The sequence below is a fragment of the Callionymus lyra genome, chromosome 12, assembly GCF_982586985.1.
Source record: "Callionymus lyra chromosome 12, fCalLyr1.hap1.1, whole genome shotgun sequence".
NCBI lineage: Eukaryota > Metazoa > Chordata > Actinopteri > Syngnathiformes > Callionymidae > Callionymus > Callionymus lyra.
In genome coordinates this window covers 12258897-12284728 of record NC_141829.1, presented here as the reverse complement: position 1 = coordinate 12284728, position 25832 = coordinate 12258897, and the positions used below count along the sequence as shown (strand labels likewise).

The 25832-nt window shown below is 37.4% G+C and overlaps 1 protein-coding gene across 2 annotated transcripts in view; it reads right to left on the bottom strand.

Annotated features, from left to right (window-relative positions):
* Positions 1–25832, bottom strand: part of dgkg (diacylglycerol kinase, gamma) — a 90018-nt gene that overhangs the window by 23625 nt on the left and 40561 nt on the right. For both annotated transcript variants that reach the window (XM_087804877.1, XM_087804878.1), the window contains 6 exons: positions 25620–25694; positions 21236–21321; positions 19782–19871; positions 18801–18961; positions 7644–7708; positions 1366–1456 (listed from right to left, as the gene is read on the bottom strand). In XM_087804877.1, coding sequence (XP_087661003.1) covers positions 1366–1456; positions 7644–7708; positions 18801–18961; positions 19782–19871; positions 21236–21321; positions 25620–25694 — 568 coding nt within the window. The remainder of the gene's footprint in view (positions 1–1365; positions 1457–7643; positions 7709–18800; positions 18962–19781; positions 19872–21235; positions 21322–25619; positions 25695–25832) is intronic.

The window sequence follows — 25832 nt, the reverse complement described above, 5'->3', positions numbered from 1 at the left end:
AACTGCTAATCCAAGTCCCCTCAGGACCAAACAAGGCTCTGAAGTGAGGCTGCCGCTAATCTGAAGTTTCTCAAATGCGTTTTAAGATTAAGTGACTGTAGTCAACATAACTCATAGGCTTTAAATTCCAACTATGATGACAACTGTGTAGCTGTAGACAAAATTATTGTGAAGATGGAGGTGTTTTATTTGATCATTTTTAACATTATTTATTTTATATTTAGTAATTGAAAGATACCATAAGATGAGTACATGTTTTTTCAGATACAAATCTGTAAGGCACCGTTTTGAGTAACGTATGCAATAATAATCTTCTTTATATTTGCACTTTGTCATTCTTTGCTCTTTGTTCTTTTTCTTGTGAAACAATCGCCTGCTGTGTACTGGAAACCCGAATTCCCAAAGTAGACCTACAGAGATTAATAAAATGTATCCATCCACCCATCCATATATCAATAAAAGACAAAAGAAGGAATAAGAGGAAATGAGTGCAATAATAATAATGTTCTTTATATTTGCACTTTGTCAATCATTGCACTATGTTCTTGTTTTATGAAACATCGTCTGCTGTCAATAAAAGACAAAAGAAGGAATAAGAGCGAATGTGTGCAATAATAATAATGTTCTTTATATTTGAAGTGTCATTACTGGCACTTTGTTCTCTTTATTTGATCTTTGTTCTCGTTTTTGTGAAACTATCGTGTACTGTGAACTGGAAAAACATCATGAAGGAGAACTCCAGATGGAATTATATATCCATCCATCTATCTAACCATCTATCCATCTATCTATCTATCTATCAATTAAAATGATTTATTTTAACAATAAAAATACCCATGATCATTCTAATGAGCTGTAATTTATATTACTAGTATTTATATTACTTTTTATGATATCTTCTTTCCAATAATAATACGAATTATACTGGAGATTGTTATCGTTATTAGTATAATAGAAATTTGTTCCAGGTAAACAACTTCAAGACAATTAAGGTATACAATTAAATAAATGCACATTTTATATTAGTTTCAATGCTGGTGATTTCACCTAACAACCCTAAAACTGTGCATTCAGTACATATTTAGTCATGAAAGTCACATGGATTTAGTTGCTATAATGATTCATGGCATGCTGTTAGAAGTCATTTTCCATTCTTATAATAATATGTATTTTTCTTTATACTCTGAGGTCAAACAAAGGGGAATAAAGGAGCCGTCACAGGCTACACAGGGTTTTGTTGGCCAGATTTATGAAAAGTTCACTGCAGATCCACAGACCAATTATTATAGAAACAGAAAGTATACACCTTTTCTTTCTGCTCCTGCATCTGTAACGTCATAACTATGTGTTGTATCTCTGACTCACCTCCACCTCGATGCACTCGTTCAGTTTCTTGCAGGTGGCAGAAATAGTTTCCGTCGTCCCGAATTCAAAGTACCACAACTTGTTCTTCATTCTGGTGATAAAGGAAAACAAAAAAAATCAGAATTTGTCATTTCAGGACAAAAAAACAATGTTGCCTGCAGTGAGATTTGTTTTGAGCAAACACATTTTGCCCTGCGAGCGTATAACAGTGTGCTCGTGGTCATGTGACCCGACAGGTCAGACCTCCATTGACAAACCTCGGAGCAGGAAGCCGTGTTTGTCTCCCACTTTTTCCATCAAAACAATGAACATATTTGTGCTCTTCACGCTGGAACATGGCTGTCGGTGAAACCCGTGCAACGTGTGGCGGTTTCGAGCAAAAGGTTCAGTCGTGCCCCGGAGACACATCTGTCAGAGGTGACCTGATGGATCCACGTCGGCTTTTGTCTCGACGCCGGAGCAGGCGAGGACAGACGCCAGATGACCTCGGCTAACGGAGGTGAAGGAAAACTACAAATGTATGCAAAGAAATCAATTTTCTTTTGAGTTAAAATAATACATTCAATTCGATCACAAAAGGTGTTTTTCTTATTCTTCGTCATTTTTTTTTTTTACCATCAGTCAAGGTAGACACTGTTTGGAGCATATTTCATTCTCCTCCTGAACAATGTTCATTAACCTTAGGTCAGGTCAGTTCAGGTCAGGACAGCTATGGAGCCAAGAAAGTGTCAAGCGCAGAGAAAACAAACTAAATTAACTCCACTAATCCTGTAAAGACATGGGCAGAGAGACAAAGACTGTTAATACTTTCATTTGTACCTTTTCTTTTTTTTAATAACCACTACGGTTTGGAGTTTGAATTAAACTTGTGAAAGATATTTGTCACTTTGTGTTTCTATTTCTATATTGTGTCTTATCTGATCTATTTGGTGAACATTTAAAGCTTAAACAAATAGTGACAATTATTCTATGACTTACTTATGGTCACTATTAATGCACAACTATTTACCCAGATATCAACTACATTAATAAGACATATTTTAATTTATATTCATTTACAATATATAACCAAATAACCAATTACAGTACAGGCTAAACGTTTGGACACAACTTCTCACTTAAAGCATCACAACTATGAATGAACACAAAAAAGTGTGAAAACTTGTCTTTTATTTTAGTTCCTTCAAAGTACAGACTTTTGGTATAACTTTGATGACCTTCAGAATAATGTCACCTAAAATGGTTTTTGCATTATTAATGGGGTTTGGACCTTAAGTTGCGTAGAAGTCAGGTTAATACAGCCCTATCAGACAAACTTTATCAGTCAGTTTATGGAAATAACGGATCATCCAAGTAAAGAGAAATGAGACATCATTACTTTAAGAAAGTTAAGATCAGTCAGTCCGAAAAAAACCCTGCAAAAACTTGCTGAGAAGGTGTGTCCGAACTTTAAGCCTGTATTGCATATGGTGTAATGTTAGGGAGCTTGAACTGTTTATTACTATTAAGAACAAATATCTAAAATTGTATCAACACTGAAAAAGAATCCTGACCCGGTGTGAGAAAGGGATGGTTAGACTCAAACCATGACATTGAACCTTGAAGTTTTAAGGGTCAAAATTCCACTTGTGCTCTGAAGCGTCCTTCAGAAAACCAAAATGTAGGTGAACACGGGATTAAAAATATGTACTCGGCGCTCAAAAACGGATCCAAATATAGCTGCGGAACAGTTTAGTAAATAGACTATTTTATTGATATTAATAATAAATACGAGCAGCTTTTAATGTCTTCTCAGATCTCACCGAGATGACTCGACATCTCTCTCTCAAGATAAATCAGTGACAGCTCAGTAATCTGAGACTTCATTCATTAAGAGTTCCGTGAAAAGAGTTCCAACCCCTGTTATGAAAACATGAGTCAGCAGCTTCGGGCTCCCCCTTAATTTGTAGCTAAACATCTCGCCGACCTTCGCCCTTTGTCCGCCTCCTACTCTAGCTACCCTTCCCTCCTGATAAGCATCTCCTTAATCCTCGGCGTGAGCGTTGACCCCGCTGCCTCGCGCCCCGATGCTCGCGGACACGTTTCCGATCGAAGGGGTCTTAATGTCGTCGAGGAAACTTATTCAGAGTAAATAATAAAAAAAGGAAAATCATGACGATTATCTGGATCGATCGAGGCTTTTAATCCGGAGACGTCGTGACCCCTGGACGTTGTGTGAAGTCGGGGGTTCATAGAGGGGAAATGCGGGATCTCGGTCTAGGAAAGAGGTTGTCCACACCTAAGTGGTCGAGCTTCCTGCTTCTATTTGTCAGTCGCTGAGGGGCACGTCCAGGTCATGACACACCGAGGTTCAAAACTTGGACGAGAGGGATGTTGAGAAAACTCATCAGTTTCCAGACGCTTTTTCATTTCTTAAATTCTTAAATCAATCCATTTGATCGTGAACGAATACCATCGAAACTTAAAATACAAATACGTTCATGGATTCGGCACGAGTTCATGTTGAAAGTTTGCATCATTTATGGTCAATGTACATTGAAATAAAAAGGTAAATAACTCTTAAATGATTCAATAGAAACAATCAGATTTTTCGATCAACAAAATGACCATCTTGAATAAAATGAAGGATTAAAAAAAAAAAAACACAACAAACAAACGGGACAAAGAGTTTCTACTACAGAGGCCGTGAGGGCTGCGGTGTCGTGAGGTCACCGAGCGCTGACATTTGATCCCTGCTAATCAAATCTGCTGATTAGGTTCAGTGACCTCTTTGGCTTGACGGGGAACAATAGCAACACGCCAGGTCACTTCACTTACTATTCTATGCTTAATCAGATAAGCTTCGCCATCAAAAGACGGCCATGTTTTATTTACATTTCCGCTCTGAAATACTAATATAAGTGTTTCTTTTTTTCCTTTGATCTTGAAATGACTTTGTTGTGATTTGACAAAACTGGAATTCAATTAAAATCTGAGAGCGACGACCTTCAGTTTTAACTGGTTGATTTCAAAACGTTGCACAATTGTATGACAAATAAAACACGTTTTTTAATATGTTAAGCTTCAATTAACTAGAGATACAGACTTTCCTAGATGAGGTAGATCTTGAGTGAATAGAACCAGCTCTGTTTGGACATGATTGACCTTTGTCTGTCTCGGTCTATCGTTCGACTGTTGCAGTGCATTATGGGATGTGTGCTGAGAGCGATTTCCACTGATGAGATAATATAAAGATGTATTAGGTTCAGATCTACATAAGGCAGAACAAAACAAAACAAGAGTAACAATTAATAAAAGAGATTAAATTTAAAAAATAAAACTTAACTTAACATTTAAAAATACAAATAAATCAGATTATTCTATAATAAAGTCACAGATGATACATTTTTTTATTTAAAAACGCATCTTGCTTCTTTTTAAAAATGCTACAGAATAGTTGGATTCAACGATGATAATGTGACTTTTAAGTGTTTGAGATAAGAGAAGCAACATAGATTAAGGAGACGTGCAGTATCGGGTAAAACCGAAGAAAAGGAATTTGACGGGAAAACAAATTCCAAGATAATAATAATAATAGATCAAGATTGACAATATCACAAAGAGAATCACATTTCCTGTCACAGACAGTTTGGTAAATAGAATTTGTTGACTTGATTTTGGCGTCTTGTGCGAGCGAGTTTCGAAAAAAAACGCTGTTGGAGGAAGGAGATCTCGGCGCGAGAAGTTATTAGCACCTGGTCTTCAGGCTCCTGCAGGTCTGGCTCGCCGGACCATTGTGAGGTGAAGTGTCAAGAATCACACGTGGCTTTGTTCAAGAAAGATTGGTGTGAGAGGCAGATGACGTGGGAACAGGACCAGTGAGAATCCTTAAAAAAAAGTGTAGAGTATTTTCTGCAACCACGATATTGATCAAGTCAATATTTAGCCGGTTTATATCCCAACACGCCATCATGACTCGAGGCGATGATCTCATCATGTTTACAGTACAGACTCATTCATTTTAACATTATTTCTTTTATATGTAGTAATTGAAAGATACCATAAGATGAGTACATGTTTTTTCAGATACAAATATGTAAGGCACCGTTTTGAGTAATGTATGCAATAATAATACTTCTACTATTACTTGTCATATACTAAAATATAATGTTCTTTATATTTGCACTTTGTCATTCTTTGCCCTTTGTTCTTTTTTTTTGTGAAACAATCGCCTGCTGTGTACTGGAAACCCGAATTCCCAAAGGAGATCTACAGAGATTAATAAAATGTATCCATCCATCCACCCATCCATATATCAATAAAAGACAAAAGAAGGAATAAGAGGAAATGAGTGCAATAATAATAATGTTCTTTATATTTGCACTTTGTCATTCTTTGCACTTTGTTCTTGTTTTATGAAACATCGTCTGCTGTCAATAAAAGACAAAAGAAGGAATAAGAGGGAATGTGTACAATAATAATAATGTTCTTTATATTTTAACTGTGTCATTCCTTGCACTTTGTTCTCTTTATTTGCTCTTTGTTCTTGTTTTTGTGAAACTATCGTGTACTGTGAACTGGAAAAACGTCATGAAGGAGAACTCCAGATGGAATTATATATCCATCCATCTAACCATCTATCCATCCATCTATCTATCTATCTATCTATCTATCTATCTATCTATCTATCTATCTATCTATCTATCTATCTATCTATCTATCTATCTATCTATCTATCTATCTATCTATCTATCTATCTATCTATCGATCTATCGATCTATCTATCTATCTATCTATCTATCTATCTATCTATCTATCTATCAATTAAAATAACAATAAAAATGGAATGACGTGGGAAGAGGACCAGTGAGAATCCTAAAAAAAAGTGTAGAGTATTTTCTGCAACAACGATATTGATCAAGTCAATATTTAGCCGGTTTATATCCCAACACGCCATCATGACTGGAGGTGATGATCTCATCATGTGTACAGTACAAACTACTCTAGTCCTGGATGTCTTGTAATAGCAAATTGTTGAGGGACAAAAATCAATAAGATGTTTAGATGTTCGAAGAGCCGCCGCACGTGTTGACGTCGGGCGAAGTCTCCGCGTCATCGCTTTCGACCGCAGCATGAAAGGCGGCCCGAAGAACAAAGCCTCTCTTTTATGTTTTTTTATCACCGTCTCCTGTGATGCTGGAAATAGACGTGGGACCCGTGTCGGAAACTGCGGCATTAATTATTTAACGCGAAAGGAGTAAACAAGCCACTCGTCGCGTCTCTAAAGCATTTCCTGCAAACTCATTAACCGTGGAGTTGACTTGTATGTTTTCACTCAAAACACCAGTCGCGCGCGAGAGATATTGATGGGTTTTTTTTAGAGTTTGAGATGAACCCGCTTACTTTTAACCTCGTAAAAGACTTCTAATGATTGTGTTTGTTCTTGACACGTTCTCGCGGCCTCGGGCTGCTCCGACAGACGCCCCCCCAATCCGCCCCCCCAATCCGCCCCCCCCCTGGGGCAGCGTTGACCGTGAAAGAGGTTGTGGAGGAAACTGTTTTCTCACTTTGCATCTGAATGAGCTCCAATGACAGAAGAAACTACTGTGGCCACCGCTTCAAGACTGCCGAGTCAGGGCTTTTGATGTTGGGGGGGGGGGGCCGTTTTAGAAATGCTGAGGGATGCGATATCGGACATGAGCCTCGGGATCGGAATCCATTCTTGTAGGTGGTGATTCGTGGAGATGGTTCTGGTAAACTTGGGTTTAGGTTGATTTAGTTTTTTTGGATTTGGCAGAAGAACACGACGAAATATAGACGAGTTGTGGTTGATTTAGTGACTTATAAAATGTAACTGTTACTGATATCTTTATATTGAAGAAGAGGAATTTCATGGGATTGTTTGGTGAAAGCGCTGAAAACATTTAGGGTAAATTGAACCTCCAAAAATGACAAGACAATACCACACAATACAGCTTATACTTCCTGGTAAATAATACATTGATGTGATGAAGTTCGATATTTTGGTATGACATGTATCAAATCTTACCCCAAAACACGACACTGACAAAAACATCTCTATGATTCACAGCCAAATAAACTTCAAATGCCAATATATTGATCAATTATTGATCTTAGAGGCTCAAGATATTGAGCCTCCGGATTAAAATGCAGGATCATCGGCTTGTTAAGCTAAGTACTTGTTAGCTAATGGACTTAAAGACATGCAGTGTCACTCGCTGTGACTAATAGAACGTGACGAGAAGAGCTGTTCCTTCCTAAACATCCCGATCTCTCACCTGCTGTTGAACTTCTCCGGGTGTTTTTCTCGCATCAGATGAAAGCGGTGGGCGATGGAGGCGTCCTGTATGAGAAGAAGCAGATGAGAAACATTAACTCGCAGGTCATTAGCGGATCCTTAATGGTTTCACAGCTGCTTTAATGTTCAGGCGTGTTGGTGAACCAGAGCTCATGTCTTTCAAATTTGCTTCAACAATTCACCTACTTTACGTTACTAAGCTTCTTAGCTGGAGCTGGACTTGGTATAAGTCTCTTTGAGAAAAGGATGTGTATATTATTTACATTGTTTGTTTGATTTTAACCTCAGAATTTGTATTTGGTATCGTTATTAAAATGTTTCATGTTGTTGTTGTTGGAACTACTGTCACGATCAATATAACTTTTTTATAAATGATTTATTCATCACAATCTCACCTTATCCTTTTTAACCGATTAGAGTAGTTTTATAAAGTTGTGCAATTGTAGAATTTCATCTATAATCAAACATTTTCAACTGTAATCGAACAATTTTCAACTGTAATCAATCAATTTTCAATTGTAATCAAACATTTTCAACTATAATAAAAACAATTTTCAACTATAATCAAACAATTTTCAACTGTAATCAATCAATTTTCAACTATAATCAAACAATTTTCAACTATAATCAAACAATTTTCAATTGTAATCAAACATTTTCAGCTATAATAAACCAATTTTCAACTATAATCAAACAATTTTCAACTGTAATCAATCAATTTTCAACTATAATCAAACAATTTTCAACTATAATCAAACAATTTTCAATTGTAATCAAACATTTTCAGCTATAATAAACCAATTTTCAACTATAATTAAACAATTTTTAACTGTATTCAAACAATTTTCAACTATAATCAAACAATTTTCAACTGTAATCAAACTATAACAGTTAATTTTCAACTATATTTCAATTGAAATAAAACAAACTTTCAACTGAATCAAACAATTTTCATCTCATTGAGACGTCTTTTTAAAATATTGAAAAGGAGCAGTGAGAACAATTTTTTACGTATTACTACTGTCCCTTATTGATACTTTTCCATTTCACTGAACAGTAAATTTACTTCTGACTTAATTCATTTATTAATTCTGTTTATTTATTATTGTTGTTGCACAACTTGATCAATGTCATGTGATCATGTGAACATTATAATTGTTAAGTAATATAAAATGTATAGCCGCGTTTAAACCAGCATTTCTGTTGACTCTAGTTTGCAGCGTTGCCTGCTGCAGTAATTGAGTCGCTCCTCGCGGCGTTGAACTCTGACCTCTCAGAAAACACACAAAGCGCTCCTCGTGTGCTCCGGTAATTAAGACCATGAGCCGGACAAGTGTCAGAACGGAGCACAATAAAGCTCTAACAACGGGAGAACAGCCCGGCCTGCTTCGCCCATGTGCTTAACCTCTGACCCCTGGGAGCAGAGGTGAGTGTAACCCCATCAGTCACAGGGGCGACCTCTGACCTCATTTATTTCCCCGACACAGCGAGTCTTCTTACTGAACGGTAAGTTTTTAATTTGACGTGAAGCTACGATACAAAAACAGAAAAATATCCTTAAAGGTTTATTATACGTTGCTTGTCGGGGGTCTTTAGTGCCTTCTTGGAACAGGACAACAAATGACCCCGAGCATGAATGAACGGCGTCTGTTTCTAAGCTTGATGAAACGCGGATGTTTCTCGTGAATCCTACACTCTGGACGTGATCCATTTAACAGCTCGATGCAACCTCAGGTTGAGCTTGACCAGATCGGCCTCTGCTCTCAAAAGGCCGAAGGAAACTCGTAAAGATAAACATCCAGTGAACAAAAGTATTCAGATAAATCTTGACCACTCACTCAGGGAAGTGACAGAGGAAACATACATGATCATATATGTCGCAACAGAACCTCAGTGGATGTGGATTTAATGAGGTTAAATGTATAGAAACAAAGTGACATCATGTGGGTCGTATCTAAACTGACGTTCATTGATCTTGACGGACATTCAAAAATACTTGAAAATTAGAGATTTACATCTCCTTACAAACGACCTATTATAGACAGATGAAAGGTGAGATTCAGTCAAGATTTGAGAAGGAAATTCAAGGCGACTTCAGGACCTTACATAAGCAGGACGTAATTCAGTGATTTAGTATTAGTATTGAATAGTAAACTCAAGGATTAAACTTGAAAGTCACATTTTAAGAAAGGATCTCTCGACAAATGTCGTGAACCAGCAGTCGGTAATAATTAAAGTTTTTTTTCTAGCTCCCCCCAGTGTCAGAACAGTGGAACTGCAATGTCGTGGCTCCACCTAGGCGCAGTTGCTCCATACCGTATGTGCATTTGTTTACAAAATGAGATAAAAGATTTGCGAGAATCAGTTTGAAATGATCTCACGGGTAACATCGACAAGTTTCTCTGTGCTTCTTATAACGTCTCTATCCCCTGCTGTGACACAGAGAGATGGATGTGTACGAGACATATTCAAAATGAAAGCCATGGTTACAGAAGATATGAAAAATATTTTCAAAATGCATGAATGCAACATTTTCTAGGTATATTTGCAAGTATTACGATCTAACTAAACTGAACTTAATTGATTATGTTAATGACGTTAATGACTCATTTAAAACTAACAAATAAATCAAGTAAATTGACCAATTTAATTTGAAGGTAAGTAAGTAATTCATTTTTATTTGTTTAAATTTAAACAACTAGTTCGTTGTTTTTTTTTGCTAAAAAAAAGCTAATTTGTGATGTGATTAAAATCTGCTTTAATTGATCCAAGGGGATACCACACACACATTTGTGGTATATATATATATATATATATATATTAAAACATATGCGTCAGATTTCATTGACATATACAAAACTATTCAACATTTACTGTCAATATTGTAAAAACAGAAATAAATAATATAACGAATTAAATTCAGATCAATTAAACGAGTGAATAAATGAATACAATACGATTACGTAAGTGACTTTAAAATAAAGTAGGCACATAAAAATGGAAAAACTGAAGTTATTTTTTTACATCCTCGTCGACCTTGTCAAAAAACCTTTTTAAATGATCAAAGAAATAATCCTACAGTATTTAAGTAAGTAAGTAAAGGTTATTTGTAAAGCGCCTTTGTAGACCAGGGTCACAAAGCGCTTTAACAATCAAAATAAATACACAGTTAATATATACTTTAAAAGATCAAGACACATAAGACAAACACAGTTGTCCCAGATAATCAGAGAAAAGCCTGAACAAATAAAAAGATCTTAGGATGACCTAAGAGCCCAAGCTGGGGTGTAAGGCTGGATCAGCTTACTGATGGAAGGAAGAGTCTGACCATGAATAGATCTGAAAGTAAGAACCAGAATTTTTAAAATTGATACTGAAAGAAACTGGCAGCCAGTGAAGAGTTTTAAGGATCGGAGAAATGTGAGTTCTTCTACTAGAGCGGCTCAGAATTATCGCTGCAGAGTTCTTGTATCAATTGCAGGCGAGACAGATCTGTGTTTATTCAATAACAAAACACATCTTAGAAAAGAGGAATATTTCAAGCAAATGTTTTGACATCCGAGAGCTCTGAAAGGTTGTAAAACTCTCACAGGGTCAGGGTCAAACGCACTGACCATCCACAAGATGATACAGCAAGATCTTGCAGCTCCTGCACTTCTGGCATCTTAAAATAAAAACTGCATCCACTGCTTTAAAAAACGTACGAGAATTTGAAACCTGTCGTGCAGCGGCCGCTCACCACAGTATCAAGGTTATATTGGATGAAGGAAAAAAAAACGAGGGGATTTGAAATCCTGCCTGCAGATCCTAAACATTTCCAACACGCTGCTGGTGGATTCAAATCACGGCAATGACACGAAGACCTCAAAGCTGTCCAAAATATGACAAGCTGTTTCACGTCAGTGAGATCTGTCGCTGCGCTGCAGGAAACCACTGCCCAGACCCAGCGTTGACCCTTGGAAACAACAACAGAAAACGGCCATAAAAGATGACATTTGTTTTGCGAAGAAGGTTGTTTAGATGAACAGAGTGAGAGACAACGTGAGCCGAAAAAGATTGAAAACAAAAACATAGCCACGGGAATGTTACAAAAAAATGATGCTTGAATTCGGAAAAACACGGTTTTCACTCGTAGATAATTGCATGAGGTTTGATGTAAAGCTGCAATTTAACCAGGTTCAATCTTTATCAACAACAAAATAGAGGAATGAGGTTTGAATCCCAACATCATTAGAGTTTAATCATCAGATGCAGCTGGGAATGAACCTTAAAGAAAGTTTTTTTAATGGTGATCCATGACTTCAGGACTTTGTTAAAGACCTTAAAAGTAATTCAACTTTGTTTAAAGAATTTGAGCAAAGACATGAGGAGGAGACATGAATGCAGCTGAAGAAGCAGCCAGTGGTGGCGCTGTGGAGTTCAAGTACCTAATTTTTAATTATTTGCCTTGAAAAGATACAATTATTTAATAATAGAAGTATAAAGTGTTTTCATTAATACATGTGAAATGTGACCCTTGGCAGAAGAGTGTCCTGCTTCAGTGCTTTAGTAATTTTTTGCACAGTTTTTGTTATATTTTTTTAATTAAAGTTATTGTTAGTTCCCATTAACAATAAGGTAATCAATCAATTTAGTTTGTTAAAATGTCCCTAGTTTGGTTTTAAGAAAATTTTGCTTGTCAAAATAATTATTCACTAAAGCAGATGAAAACAACTTTGTTCAAAATCATTTTTGCAGTCCAGATTAGCAAATAATACATTTATTTATATTTAATTTGAGGTACAACTACCTGGTTTCTGTTATGTTTAACCCATGTGTTGTCTCTGGGTCAAAGTGACCCCATGCCCGAAAACAAATCTGTTTGGGGTATACCTTGTGTTGCCTCTGGGTCAAACAGATGAACTGAAATAACACAAGGGTTAAAAGAGGAAAAAAGTATCCAAAAATAGATACAAAATAATAATAAAAAAGAGAATTTCAAATACAATAAGTTTAAATCTGCCTTTCAGTGGCTACTCATATTTTAATTCCCTGTATTAAGAATGTATTTATAATAAGAATAACATACCTTCTCTTGTAGGCTTTTTTTTTTACACTGCAGGACAATATGGAGAAGAGTTGGGCGGAGCTACATTTTAAAAGTATTAATACTGTAAGTGAGAATATTTGCAAACACAGGCCAGAAGCACTTTCATCTCCTGACTTCAACCATGTTTCCCTGCACACGCTGGTCATTATCAGTAACCTGGTCTGAACCTGGCAGTGGCTTCCTTCCTGTCACAGATACTTCCTCTGACCTTCAGACTTTGCCAGCAATACTCCGTATCTCCCTCTCATTCACTCATACACTCGCACACACACACACACACACACACAGGCGGACACCTTTTTTTCCCCCCGGTAGCTTGATATCCAAACTCTTGCTCAGGGGCAGCGTGACATTTATTAAAAAGAGGTCATTGAGATACTCCTGCTGGTCCGAAGCTCATATTCTGAGAAGCCATTGTTGAAACCTTCGCCGTGTGACACAGATTCTTCGTTCGACCGAGAGATCAATTTGTCGAAATGTGTCGCCCCAAAATCAATTTGAAGAGTGTAAACGGACTCCCACTCGTTCAGCCGAGTCAGCATTTTTTTTCACTTGTAATAATAATAATACGCTCAGCCTCAAAGCGGACGTTCAAACATACCGTCGTTGTCTGATCGGATAATCTCGGCCGTCAACGTTTATTCAAAGTGTCAACGTTTGTGAAAGACCACGATTGTTGCATCAGTAAGTTCAGAATTAATATATAGATTTAAACAATTTCAGTAAATAGTGAATAAATGTTCGGTAAATATCGATCGGTAATCTCTTTGAAGAGATTAGTTAGTTAGTGTGCAGAGCTGCTGCACTACAACAAATCTTTTGGGTCAACTTCACAATATCGTCATAATAGATCACATAAAGAGCACATTTAAAGTTTATCTATAAGATTGATCAAATAAAATTATGAAGAAAATATATATAAAAAATGACTATAATATACCGTTTTGACCCCTTACGGTATCAGATTAAATCTATTATTTGTATTACTAGTTCAACTCTAACATTAAACATGCTTTAAGACAAAAATCAAAACTGAGATTATTATTAATATAATATATTATATATTATTATTATTTTATTAGTGGATAATTAATCTGTATTAAAATATGTTTGTGGCACAGGATTTATTTTCCTAATCTTCAACAATAGCAACACTTTCTTCAGTGAATATAGTCAAACTTATAAAGTGTTTAGTCGCTAAAGTTACACTGAAAAACAGGTTCTAAAAATATCTGTACATGAAGCGATTGAAAAGCAGCTTGTGAACCGCAAGGAGCAGAAAACTCGAAACACAATACAGGATGTACGACTTTAGCAGCAGTAATTTCGGATTTAAAGATATAGAAACCCGACACAGGATGTCATCGCCCAATAATAGAAACATCCATGCGAGCAGGAGATGGACGTTCCATCACCGGGACGATTGTGGACGACGTCTTCTTACGTACGGTTCGATGATTATCTCCGAAATGTGCCGAGATTTGCAGATGACACGAGGTTGTGAGTTCAGATTGTGAATGTACGACACGAGGCGTCGAAGGTTTGCAACTAGAGCATCATCAACTTTTCTCTTATCAAATTTCTCTCGCTGGATATTTCACAGGCTGTCGGTCTGTCGCCGGGTGAGTGGGGTGTCAAATGGGGTCACTGGGGGAAAAGTTAAATTGAATATCGGTCTCTAGGTAAGTAACTAAAAGTAAGTAAGTTAAGGTTATTTGTAAAGCGCCTTTCTAGACCAGGGTCACAAAGCGCTTGAACGATCAAAAGCAATACACAGTTAAAAATACATAAAAATTAAAGAAAACTTTAAAAGGTCAAGACACATAAGACAAACACAGGAGTCCCAGAAAATGACGAAAAGTCTGCACAAATAAGAATGTCTTAAGATTCTTCTTGAAGGAGTCAGTAGATCATCAAACACAGAAGGAGAGGAAGATCGTTCCAAAGCTTAGGAGCAACAGTCTGGAAGGATTTCTCTCCTCTGGTCCTGAACTGTGTTCAGGAACCATCAGTAGGTTCTGATCCACAGACCTCAGAGCCCGAGCTGGGGTGTAAGGCAGGATCAGATCACTGATGTAAGGAGGAACCTGACCATGAATAGATCTGACAGTAGGAACCAGAATTTTAAAGTTTATCCTGAAAGAAACTGGCAGCCAATGCCGACTTTTAAGGATCGGGGTAAATGTGAGTTCTTCTACTAGAGCGGGTCAGAATTCTCGCTGCAGAGTTTTGCATTAACTAGGGGCGAGACAGATCCTTCTTGTTTAGACACAAAATGAAACTATTGCAATAGTCCAAAAGAGAAGACACAAACCGGACCAAGATACAAACTCAATACCTATATTATGATTTATAAATTTTATTCAGGGCTTTATTTCTATGCTTGTATAGAAAATGAACAATTTTAACTTGACTTTTGTTCCATTTTAAATAACTACATTATTACTACAGTATTTTTAGACCCTTGCGTCAATCTTTATTATTCAGAATCCCCGGAACACATTATTATGATTGTCAAAGTACACATTTGAGTTAAGGATGTAATCATATGGTTCTTGTGACGAACAAAGCTACCCCACAGCTACAGCACCAACTAAAAATAAAGGGTGCAGGTGCAGGGTCCAGTTGCCATGGCAACATCACTTGACGGCTGAGATTTTCGAAGTCTAACAACCCAATGGAGAGAAACCATTACTTTTACTTTTTCGATTAACAAGCACGTTTTCCTTTTTGTTTTGGTTCTGAATCAGCAGCGCTTCAAGAAATTGATGAACTGAAAATTACTGCTAATGACTTTGTTCATTTTGTTTTCTAATTAAAGTTCCCTTTTCTGAAGTTTTAATAGTTCCCTTCAGATTGCTTGTGCAATGTGCTTATATGGTAAGAGTGAATAATTATATTGCATTTTTAATTTTAATGTGGTAGAGAAAATAGTTTTGTTCATTAACTATACATTTATTTTATTTAAAGATTCATAATTATAAGTAAGTAAATAGGTAATTTGTGTGTATAAGTGTGAAGTTGAGACAAAAACATTCACATTTGATGTTTTCTACTCTCAGCGAGTGATTTTCAAGAACTTCTTTAAGACTCTCATCCTTTTAAATGTTATTTTCTAAGGAACACAATCACCTCATTAAGAATGAAGTTCTGTGACGTCTCCTTCGTACAAATATCCACATTTGAAATCGTGTTTTTGAAAAGTGTTTCCTCTGCAGCCCTGAGATTCAGAACTAAAAATAAAAACCAATCCACAATATGTCATCACCGTTACATCGGTACCATCAAAGACAGGGGGGACTGAGGGAAGCTTACGGATTCATCCTTGCCTGCCTCTAATCACCATGGCAACCGAAGCTTGTATTAAAAAAAGCTCTTTTAATGGACGACAGGAAACACAAACCATGGATGGTAAGTAAACCTGATTCAGGGGTTAGTTGTGGCGTCATGATGGGTGTGAGTCAGAGATAGGTTTGCTCAGGTGTCGTGCGCTCATAGATACATAGCCATCTGTCACTGTGGCTCCTGGAGGCCCGGCAATCTGTCGTCGAGTTTACAGTTCCTGCCACGTCAGAAGGGTTGTATTTCTAACACGGCTTAGCCGGGTTTTTTTTTTGGTTTTTTTCAAATATTTTGGAATTCAACAACATAACCTATGGGTAACGTTTTATTTTGAAAGGATCTCAATGTTTTCTATCATTCTCCTCACTGGTTTGCGCGGGGCTGAGCTGAATTGATGCGTTCGTACTCGCAGAAATAGAAGTCTAGTGTATCCACGGCGGAGGCAGCTGGAATAAATTGCTCGACTGATTAGAAGGTTTGCTGCTGCGCCTTAACACACACGCATCCTTAGAGCATCTGGTGCAAATTGGGCTTCAGAGGAAAGACTTTACAACAATAAATACCGAACTTCCTACAGGAAGTCACCATGAAGTTTGAATGCAGTAAACATAGGTTTTGGAAAAGGATTCATGGAAATGTTGTTTTCTTTTACATTAGTCTCTACCACTGATAACCAAACATTTAATGGACAAAACTAACAATTTCTTAAATTAAATAATATGACAAAAAATAAATAAATAGAAAAGCACTAAGGCAGCACACTCCTATGCCAAGGGCCACATTTTATATGCATTTATGAAAACATTGTACACAATAAAATCACTACTTATATTATTAAATCATTGTATTGTTTGAAGGAAGATAATGCAAAATAGGTCATTTAATTCCCAATCTGTGGTACAACCTTTTAAAAACAAATGTGATATATTTTAGTCACTGTCGTAAACTTTTCCTATTTGTTTCCCTTAAGGGCCACCATAGTTCTTACCAAGAGCATTACAAAGAAATGGTTGTTATTGCAAATTAAACCACAAAATATTAACACTATTACATCTAGATCTTTAAGCTACATTATCCTAAAATACAGTTTTCATCATTGTATAGTTTTGTATGTATTGTAAACTCGCATCCTTTGGAGTACAGAGCAACTAAACACACAATAAATATAAAATACAACAAAACAAAGAGCAATGTAGCTAAATTAATTAAAAACTGATACATTTAAAATGATTTAACAAACTAATTGTAGATTTCTATTACCTGCTGGCACAAGGGGGCTTAGCTATAAAACAAGACGGAAGGAAAATCAATTCATTTTGACATTTTAAGATCAAGCATTCTGGTCCTTTTGTAGGATTTGAGAAAAACCCGCACACATGCAGAAACCTGTAGGAGGGCGGTTGTGTAACATCTCTGTGGTGCTTGGAAAGTCTGCCAAAACTCACATGGTCACATCCTCCCCTCGAAATATGCCACAGCCTCGTATTTAAAATGGAAAAGTTTAAGCATTAATCATTTTATAATCGCCATTCACGGCGACTAAACTTTTAGATTGAAGCCGTCACATTCGACTGCGCTGAGAAAGTCGTGCCACAGCAGGAGAGTCTCGGAGCTGTTGATGTATTGTCAACTTTCTCCGCAGGTACATGTCAAACAAGACGTCTTTACCGCACGGAAAAAAAAACAGTTACCGAAGGAGAAATGAAGAAACACTGACTCTACTGAGCTGAGGCAGAAACAACGCCGTCCTTTGTCCGGTCTCATGATAAATCGGCAGCGCCGCCTCGGAGAACTCGTAAAGTTGCTAAGCAACTGAGGCTTGTTTCTGTCCTCCGGTTGAATTTGAAGCAATATTTTCACTGATGAACTCAAATGTTATCTATGGCTGTATTAAAAAATAATCAGCGGGATTAAACGATGACACAAACTTTATCATAGGAAATAAGCACAACGTTATAAATACATTTTATCCTTAAATAACTACAGATAATTACATGGATAAAGTGTACTTAAAGTTTGCACTTTAAATCGGTTTGGTCTTCCAAGCCGACATATATAGATTTAAATTTCACAACGTTTGGTCAAAAGTATTCCCGTATTTTCCGGACTATAAGTCGCAGTTTTTTTCATAGTTTGGCCGGGGGTGCGTCTCATGTGTGAAATTATTAACACATTATTACCGGTATATCATTTCACATGTTATTTTCACACTAAACCACAAGAGGGCGCTCTAGGCCTGTGTTGATAATTTCGACGTAGAAGAGGAAGCGCCGCATCTTCTACCTCCGGAGTTAGCGGAGTTGTTTAAAAGTGACACCGAGGATAAAGATTTCATTGGATTTTAGTTATTTGGAGTTACACGGATGGTTTGGTAAACTTCTTAGCATTTTATTCATGCTATAGTTATCTGAATAACTCTTAATATGTTATGTTAACATACCAGGTTCTCAGTTGTGTCATGGCATACCGTACAATTATTCAGCCTGTTGTTGCCTCTATTCTATTTTTATTTTAAATTGTCTTTCAAGATGACATGTCTGTTCTTGGTGTTGGATTTTATCAAATAAATTTCCCCCAAAAATGGGACTTATACTGCAGTGGGACTTATATATGTTTTTTCCTTCTTTATTATGCATTTTATGGCTGGTGCGATACGGTACATAAGACCAGAGTGAGTGACGGATAGAGAGGGAAGCAGGAACTTACCACACCGATAGAGAAGTAGTTGTTGACGATGTTGTAGGGGACGGGGTCCCCCTTCTCCCCCTTGTCGTCGGGGACGATGTCGATGTTCCAACGGTCCAGAACCACCTCCGTGCTGTGCTCGATGTCCCGCAGGAATCTCAGCAGGCTGCCTCCCTCGTAACCTGCCGCGAAACACCATATGTTTTTAGAGTCAAAAAATGAGTAGATCATAATGCTTCTATATTTATGAAGAAACTTCTATTTTGTATATTTTATTGAAATTAAATTCGAGAATACATGAAGACATTGAATCCCCACTACTTTGTTTTATTTGTTCTCCCCTTAAAAATACAGTATTTAATTGAGGGAGAGACTTAATTATGATAAAAATCAAAAAGTTGTGACAGAATTAAAGCCTTAATGTAAAATTGGTGACAGTAACGTCTCTATTTGTGCTAGAACTAGTTGTGATTTGAAGCAGTTGATACATGTTAATAAAGTTTTTAATGCCTACAGCTCAGTACAGTATCAGATATTTCTTCATATACAATATTATTTGTCAGTTCCATCACCATCAAGAGAGGCCTTTGGGGCTCATGTTAATCATCTTTATCTTTGTAGTTTTTTTTAGTTTGCTAACCAGAACATAATCGTTTTTAAAAAGAGTTAAAAGAGCCTTTTTTAACAAAAATCAAAAATCAAATAAGCTCTGTGGTGTCACACAAAGGGGCCAAAATCCTTTGAACAGATTAAGTTGAGAGCCTTACAGAATTACAGGACAGTCTGTGACAGGAAGTGAATTTGATTCCAATATTTTCCATTAAATTCCTTCCTTACAGTCAGTGTTACCGTCATCGAAAGACTCTGTATAATTATTGACGTTGACAATCTGTTGCTCATCTTAAACACTGGCATCTCTTCAGGTTAATACATCAACATGAATATTAATCCTGTGATCGGGGACACATAAAAACAATGACGGGACTGATCTGAGTTCCTCACCTCCTCCCCAGCGTAAGCAGCGAGCGAGGTCGTTGCCGGTGCCCAGAGGAAGGATGGCTACAGGAGGGTACCTGGCGAAGTTGGCCTTATCTGGAAGAAGAACCCAAACTCACTTTGAGGTAAGCCACGCACAAGATTCAAAATATACAATGAACACAAATGAAAGGTACTTTAAAGACCTTTTGCAGATGAAATGCATAAGAATACATTAGCCTACCCATGATGCTTTGCGTTCAAAGAATAACAATCCTTAACTGAACTATTTATTGGTTGTAAAGTAGTGTTTTACACTGAGGAAATATTTTAAGCTGTATAGAATTTGGAATACAGTGGTCCCTCGCCATGGTCGCGAAGAACAGTTAACTCCCATGATGCCTTTCTACACACTGCTTGATTTAGTGATGGCTGATTGGGGCTGGGTGACTAACTTTGGTTCTCTGTTGGCATCGAACCTTATGCTTCGGTTGTACCGAATATCTAAACATGCTTTGTCTTTTCGATACCCAGGTGCGACCAAAACCTAATAATGTATGGAAAAACTAATTAGTGACAAAGGAAAGGAACATCAGATTCATTCACCTCTTTTTATAAATCGTATTTTTTTTTTTAAGTAAGTATAAATGTACCGATGCTGAAAAATGTATCTCAAGATTTCTACTTTGGGTTTTTCCTTTTGTTAGACTCAATCTTAAAAAAAAAAAATGGTATCAGAAAAAGTATCTGTATCCAACTCGAGGTATTAGTACCGGTGCCAGAATCGAAGAAGTAATTGACAGCTGTAATTAGTCTGCTGGGCGGCAAAGCATTATGTGCTATTCATTTTGTCAACAAATACATTAGAATCTTCAGAACACAAGGCTAGTACTTATGTGTTAAAGGAAACATATATTGTTTTAAAGTCATTAGTATATTAACGTGCATGTCTAATACTTTCAATACTTATTTGTATCTATTTAAATGTATCCAATCTTCCAAATGACCCAGAAAGGTCTCCTACTTATGATAGAAAACTTTCTTTCTTTGACTACTACCAATAAGGGGGTGTGGTCAAGGAAAACATTAGTTAAAATCTTGGAAAAGATGAACGAGATGTTTAAATAACATTTGCTCTAAAACACAAGATGTTTCATTTGCATATTTGTATTATTCCAAATTACTTTTTTTCCACATGTATGATGAATGAAATGAAAACAAGAACACAGAACTTTGGTGACTGTTGTCAAAGTGGAGCTGAAGGCACGACCAGTGAGAGAAGAGTCGTGTTATTACACAACCAAGCGTCCCACAGAGCTTTAATGTGGCTTTAAATATTTATGTTGCCGCTGCAAACACAAGGTTCTTTAATCCGACGGATGACAAATGAAAGCTTGTTGAAGGTTTATTTAGCGACGGCGCTGCCCTTTTGAGACGAATCTTAACTTAACCTTAAAAATGTCATTTGCTCGCCGTGTTACCTATGCAGTCGAGGATCCAGCCCACGGTGCCGTCGCCGCCGCACGCCAGCACACGGAAGTCCGGAACATCGTGGAAAAAGTTGAGTCTGGGAAAACACACGGGATAAACCATTTTAAGATAAAAAAATTAATAAAAATACACTTAAATCAGCTTTTTTTTTTTATTTTCTTAAGAGAAGAAACAAGGAATTATTGACTTGTTCATTGTTTTCTATTCATGGTGAAATATTTGAACACAGATTTCTTTAAAAACATAACAACACTGTATTTTTTTGAGGACACAAAAGACTGGGAGCTGCATCGTTTGGATTGTTGATAGTAAACCTAAAGACATCTTTACTTAAATGAAAACTAAATGACGTTTTTCACTGTTAGCTCTGGACGACAAGCATCCAGATGTGTTCCCATCTCTCACACGGCGGTCAGTCACACACGTCCATCAAAAGAATGCGTCAGGACAAAAGTGTGGACAGCAGTGATCATCTCGGTCCATCATCAGACAGCTGCAGCCAGGAGACCGCCTTCCTTTCACGCCGGCCACCTGGTGCTGCTCGCTGACAGCCAGTCCTCCCCCACAGCCCAGTAAATCCAAGTGGAAGGAGAGTGAAGGGAGCAACATTTTAAGTGATTAACTTGGCAGGATTCCATGTGGTCTGGAAGGGAAATAAGGGTCATGGACACCTTTCATAGTGATTTACTGAAGCCTAGTAATGTTTGGTTTTTTTATCTAAATTACATCAAATGAGTGAAACATACAATAGAAGTCAATTAGTTATTTACCTCAACGAAATACTTTTCTTTTATTACCAATGCCAGACCGGGACAAAGTGCAGACCTTTGACTGTATTTGTTTGGCCATATGACTGTATTTGTGTGGCCCTATGACTGTATTTGTGTGGCCCTATGACTGTATTTGTGTGGCCCTATGACTGCATTTGTGTGGCCCTATGACTGTATTTGTGTGGCCCTATGACTGTGTTTGTGTGGCCCTATGACTGCATTTGTGTGGCCCTATGACTGTATTTGTGTGGCCCTTTGACTGCATTTGTGTGGCCCTATGACTGTATTTGTGTGGCCCTATGACTGTGTTTGTGTGGCCCTATGACTGCATTTGTGTGGCCCTATGACTGTATTTGTGTGGCCCTATGACTGTGTTTGTGTGGCCCTATGACTGCATTTGTGTGGCCCTATGACTGTATTTGTGTGGCCCTTTGACTGCATTTGTGTGGCCCTATGACTGTATTTGTGTGGCCCTATGACTGTGTTTGTGTGGCCCTATGACTGCATTTGTGTGGCCCTATGACTGTATTTGTGTGGCCCTATGACTGTATTTGTGTGGCCCTATGACTGTGTTTGTGTGGCCCTATGACTGTATTCGTGTGGCCCTATGACTGTATTTGTGTGGCCCAATGATTGTATTTGTGTTGCCCTATGACTGTATTTGTGTTGCCCTTTGTCTGTATTTGTGTGGCCCCATGACTATTTGTTTGGCCCTATGACTGTATTTGTGTGGCCCTATGACTGTATTTGTGTGGCCCTTTGACTGCATTCGTGTGGCCCTATGACTGTATTTGTGTTGCCCTTTGCCTGTATTTGTGTTGCCCTATGACTGTATTTGTGTTGCCCTTTGTCTGTATTTGTGTGGCCCTTTGACTGTATTTGTGTGGCCCTGTGACTGTATTTGTGTGGCCCTTTGACTGCATTCGTGTGGCCCTATGACTGTATTTGTGTGGCCCTTTGACTGTATTTGTGTGGCCCTTTGACTGTATTTGTGTGGCCCTATGACTGTATTTGTGTGGCCCTATGACTGCATTTGTGTGGCCCTATGACTGTATTTGTGTGGCCCTTTGACTGTATTTGTGTGGCCCTTTGACTGCATTTGTGTGGCCCTATGACTGTATTTGTGTGGCCCTTTGACTGTATTTGTGTGGCCCTATGACTGTATTTGTGTGGCCCTATGACTGTATTTGTGTGGCCCTATGACTGTATTTGTGTGGCCCTATGACTGCATTTGTGTGGCCCTATGACTGCATTTTTGTGTCCCTATGACTGTATTTGTGTGGCCCTATGACTGTATTTGTGTGGCCCTTTGACTGTATTTGTGTGGCCCTATGACTGTATTTGTGTGGCCCTATGACTGCATTTGTGTGGCCCTATGACTGCATTTTTGTGGCCCTATGACTGTATTTGTGTGGCCCTATGACTGTATTTGTGTGGCCCTATGACTGTATTTGTGTAGCCCTATGACTGTATTTGTTTGGTCCTATGACTGTGTTTGTGTGGCCCTTTGACTGTATTTGTGTGGCCCTATGACTGTATTTGTGTGGCCCTATGACTGCATTTGTGTGGCCCTATGACTGTATTTGTGTGGCCCTATGACTGTATTTGTGTAGCCCTATGACTGTATTTGTGTGGCCCTATGACTGTATTTGTGTGGCCCTATGAAGATTATAGAGAACTAACCATTTAATTTTGTATTTATTTCCATTATGAATTACTAGTTTAACACTAAACAAAACAAAACAAACAAATTTAACGTATATAATAAAATAAAATAGGGTTTGTTTTAGGACTTTTACATTCGATTTAGGACTTATGTACTTGAAAATAAAGTGCTTTTATATCAGGTAAAATTGATATAAAATACAATAAAATTATAAATACCATGTTTGCTTATTTGGCTTGATTTTCTCTACAACTTAAGATTGTTTTTTGGGGGGAAAACTTCTATTATATGTAGGCTTTTCACTACTTCATTTCAATTGATGGTCCCTCACAATAGTCAACGTATAAAATGTGGCCCCTGTGGAAATTCAATGACCTACCTCTGATCTACGCTAAAACAGATCTAGTATCTGCTCAGAATCCAGTGGATGTTTAGTCTCCTCTCCTGCTCTATATAAACCTTTTCCTACCAGCAAATGTTGGGGCCGATATTTAAATCATTGTTTATTAAAATATAGGCTTTATAGCCACATGCTACATTAGCTTCAGGAACCTAGCCACGTTAGCTTAGCCAACAGATCATAAAAAAGCCTCTTAAAACCCACACGTTCACTCATGATTAGAGGATGAAAAACAAACTAGTTTTAAAATAACTTTTAAGTAAATTCTGTGTTGCATAAATACTTCTTGGACAAACCGGGTGTCCTGCCACCAAATGCTTCATGGTCAGCTAAAAATGTTTAATCGTGGTCCAACCTAATCCTGTCAGTTTGTAGCCGAGCTTAGCCGCGACACAGGCGTCCGCCCAAAGAGGGAGATTTGTCACAGCAGGAGAGCTGAAATATTGTCTTTTACAGCAGCGTACGCTGAGATAATTACTGTACATCTGCGACACAAATGACTCCCAGAAAGCTCCTCTCACCTCAAAGCCCGTTGAGCCCGTTGCTATGGAGCCATGGCAACAGTTGGTGTCAGTTGGAAAGAGTTAACCCTCCATATGATGCGAGACCTTCAGTCATTACTCAGTGTATTTGCATGAGATTCGCTTGTGCTTGCATTAATCTCAATGTTAAAAGATTGTTGAATTATTAAATTGAAAAAATAATTCACTACTTCATCATCTGCAACATCATTTTGGTTCCCCCCCTGGTAATATGAAACTTTTTTTCTTGATTATATTTTGTATTTCCAAAGGGGCTATTTTACAAATAACAAAAACAAGACTGTGAAAACCTTTCTTAAATTGTTTGTAATAAAATACAACAATGAAAAAGAAAAAACCTGCCAAAAAACACTCAAAGATGTGCTTTTTAATTTTAAAGTATGAAATATAAAGTAATGTCTTTAATCAATAACTAAAAAGATAAACATAGAGAGATTGTTTCATAATTATATTATTATATTATATTATGTGAATCTCGGCTTTAAAATCTGCTGGAGTCGACTGTATCCTCTCGTCCTCAGTCATCGCCGGGATCTCATCTCACGGGATATCACTGTTCCTTTAGCTGCAGAGGACGTAGTGACCGCTGCCATCTAGCGGTCGAAGTTTAATTGCAACACGAAAATGAACAAACGCCGCGAATATTTGCATGTTATTTGTAAATAATTTTTTTTTAAATCAAATCATTTTTTGAAAGCACATTATCGAACTGTAAACGATAAAATAAGATTATGAACCATGGTAAAAATACTAATATTATTTGAGCAAATAAAATAATTTAAAAACTATACTGAAGAATATCAATACAGTATACAAATACATAAATAATGTCGGTAAAGTTTTCTTGATTAGTTTTGGAACAAAAAGAGAATATTAAAGTGTTATGTCTATTTGACAGACCCTGGAATGTTCTTAAAATGTTAGACAGAAGTTCTAAATCCTTTACAAACAAAAGGAATTTTCAAATGTACATTATTTGTGGGGAAAAGACTTTACCTGATCATGGGACCTCCCTGCTCCAAACTGTAGACCTGCCGAGGGTTCAGTAGGTAGCTGAGCTTCCTCAACACCCTGGAAAGGAGGACACAACACACCTGTGGTTACGACAAACTCACAAGCTTGACTTTAAGTTTATCGTTCGATGATGTAAACAAGACTTATTTCCTTTAACCCTTCAGCGAAAATACATATTTTTTTTGTCTATGCATT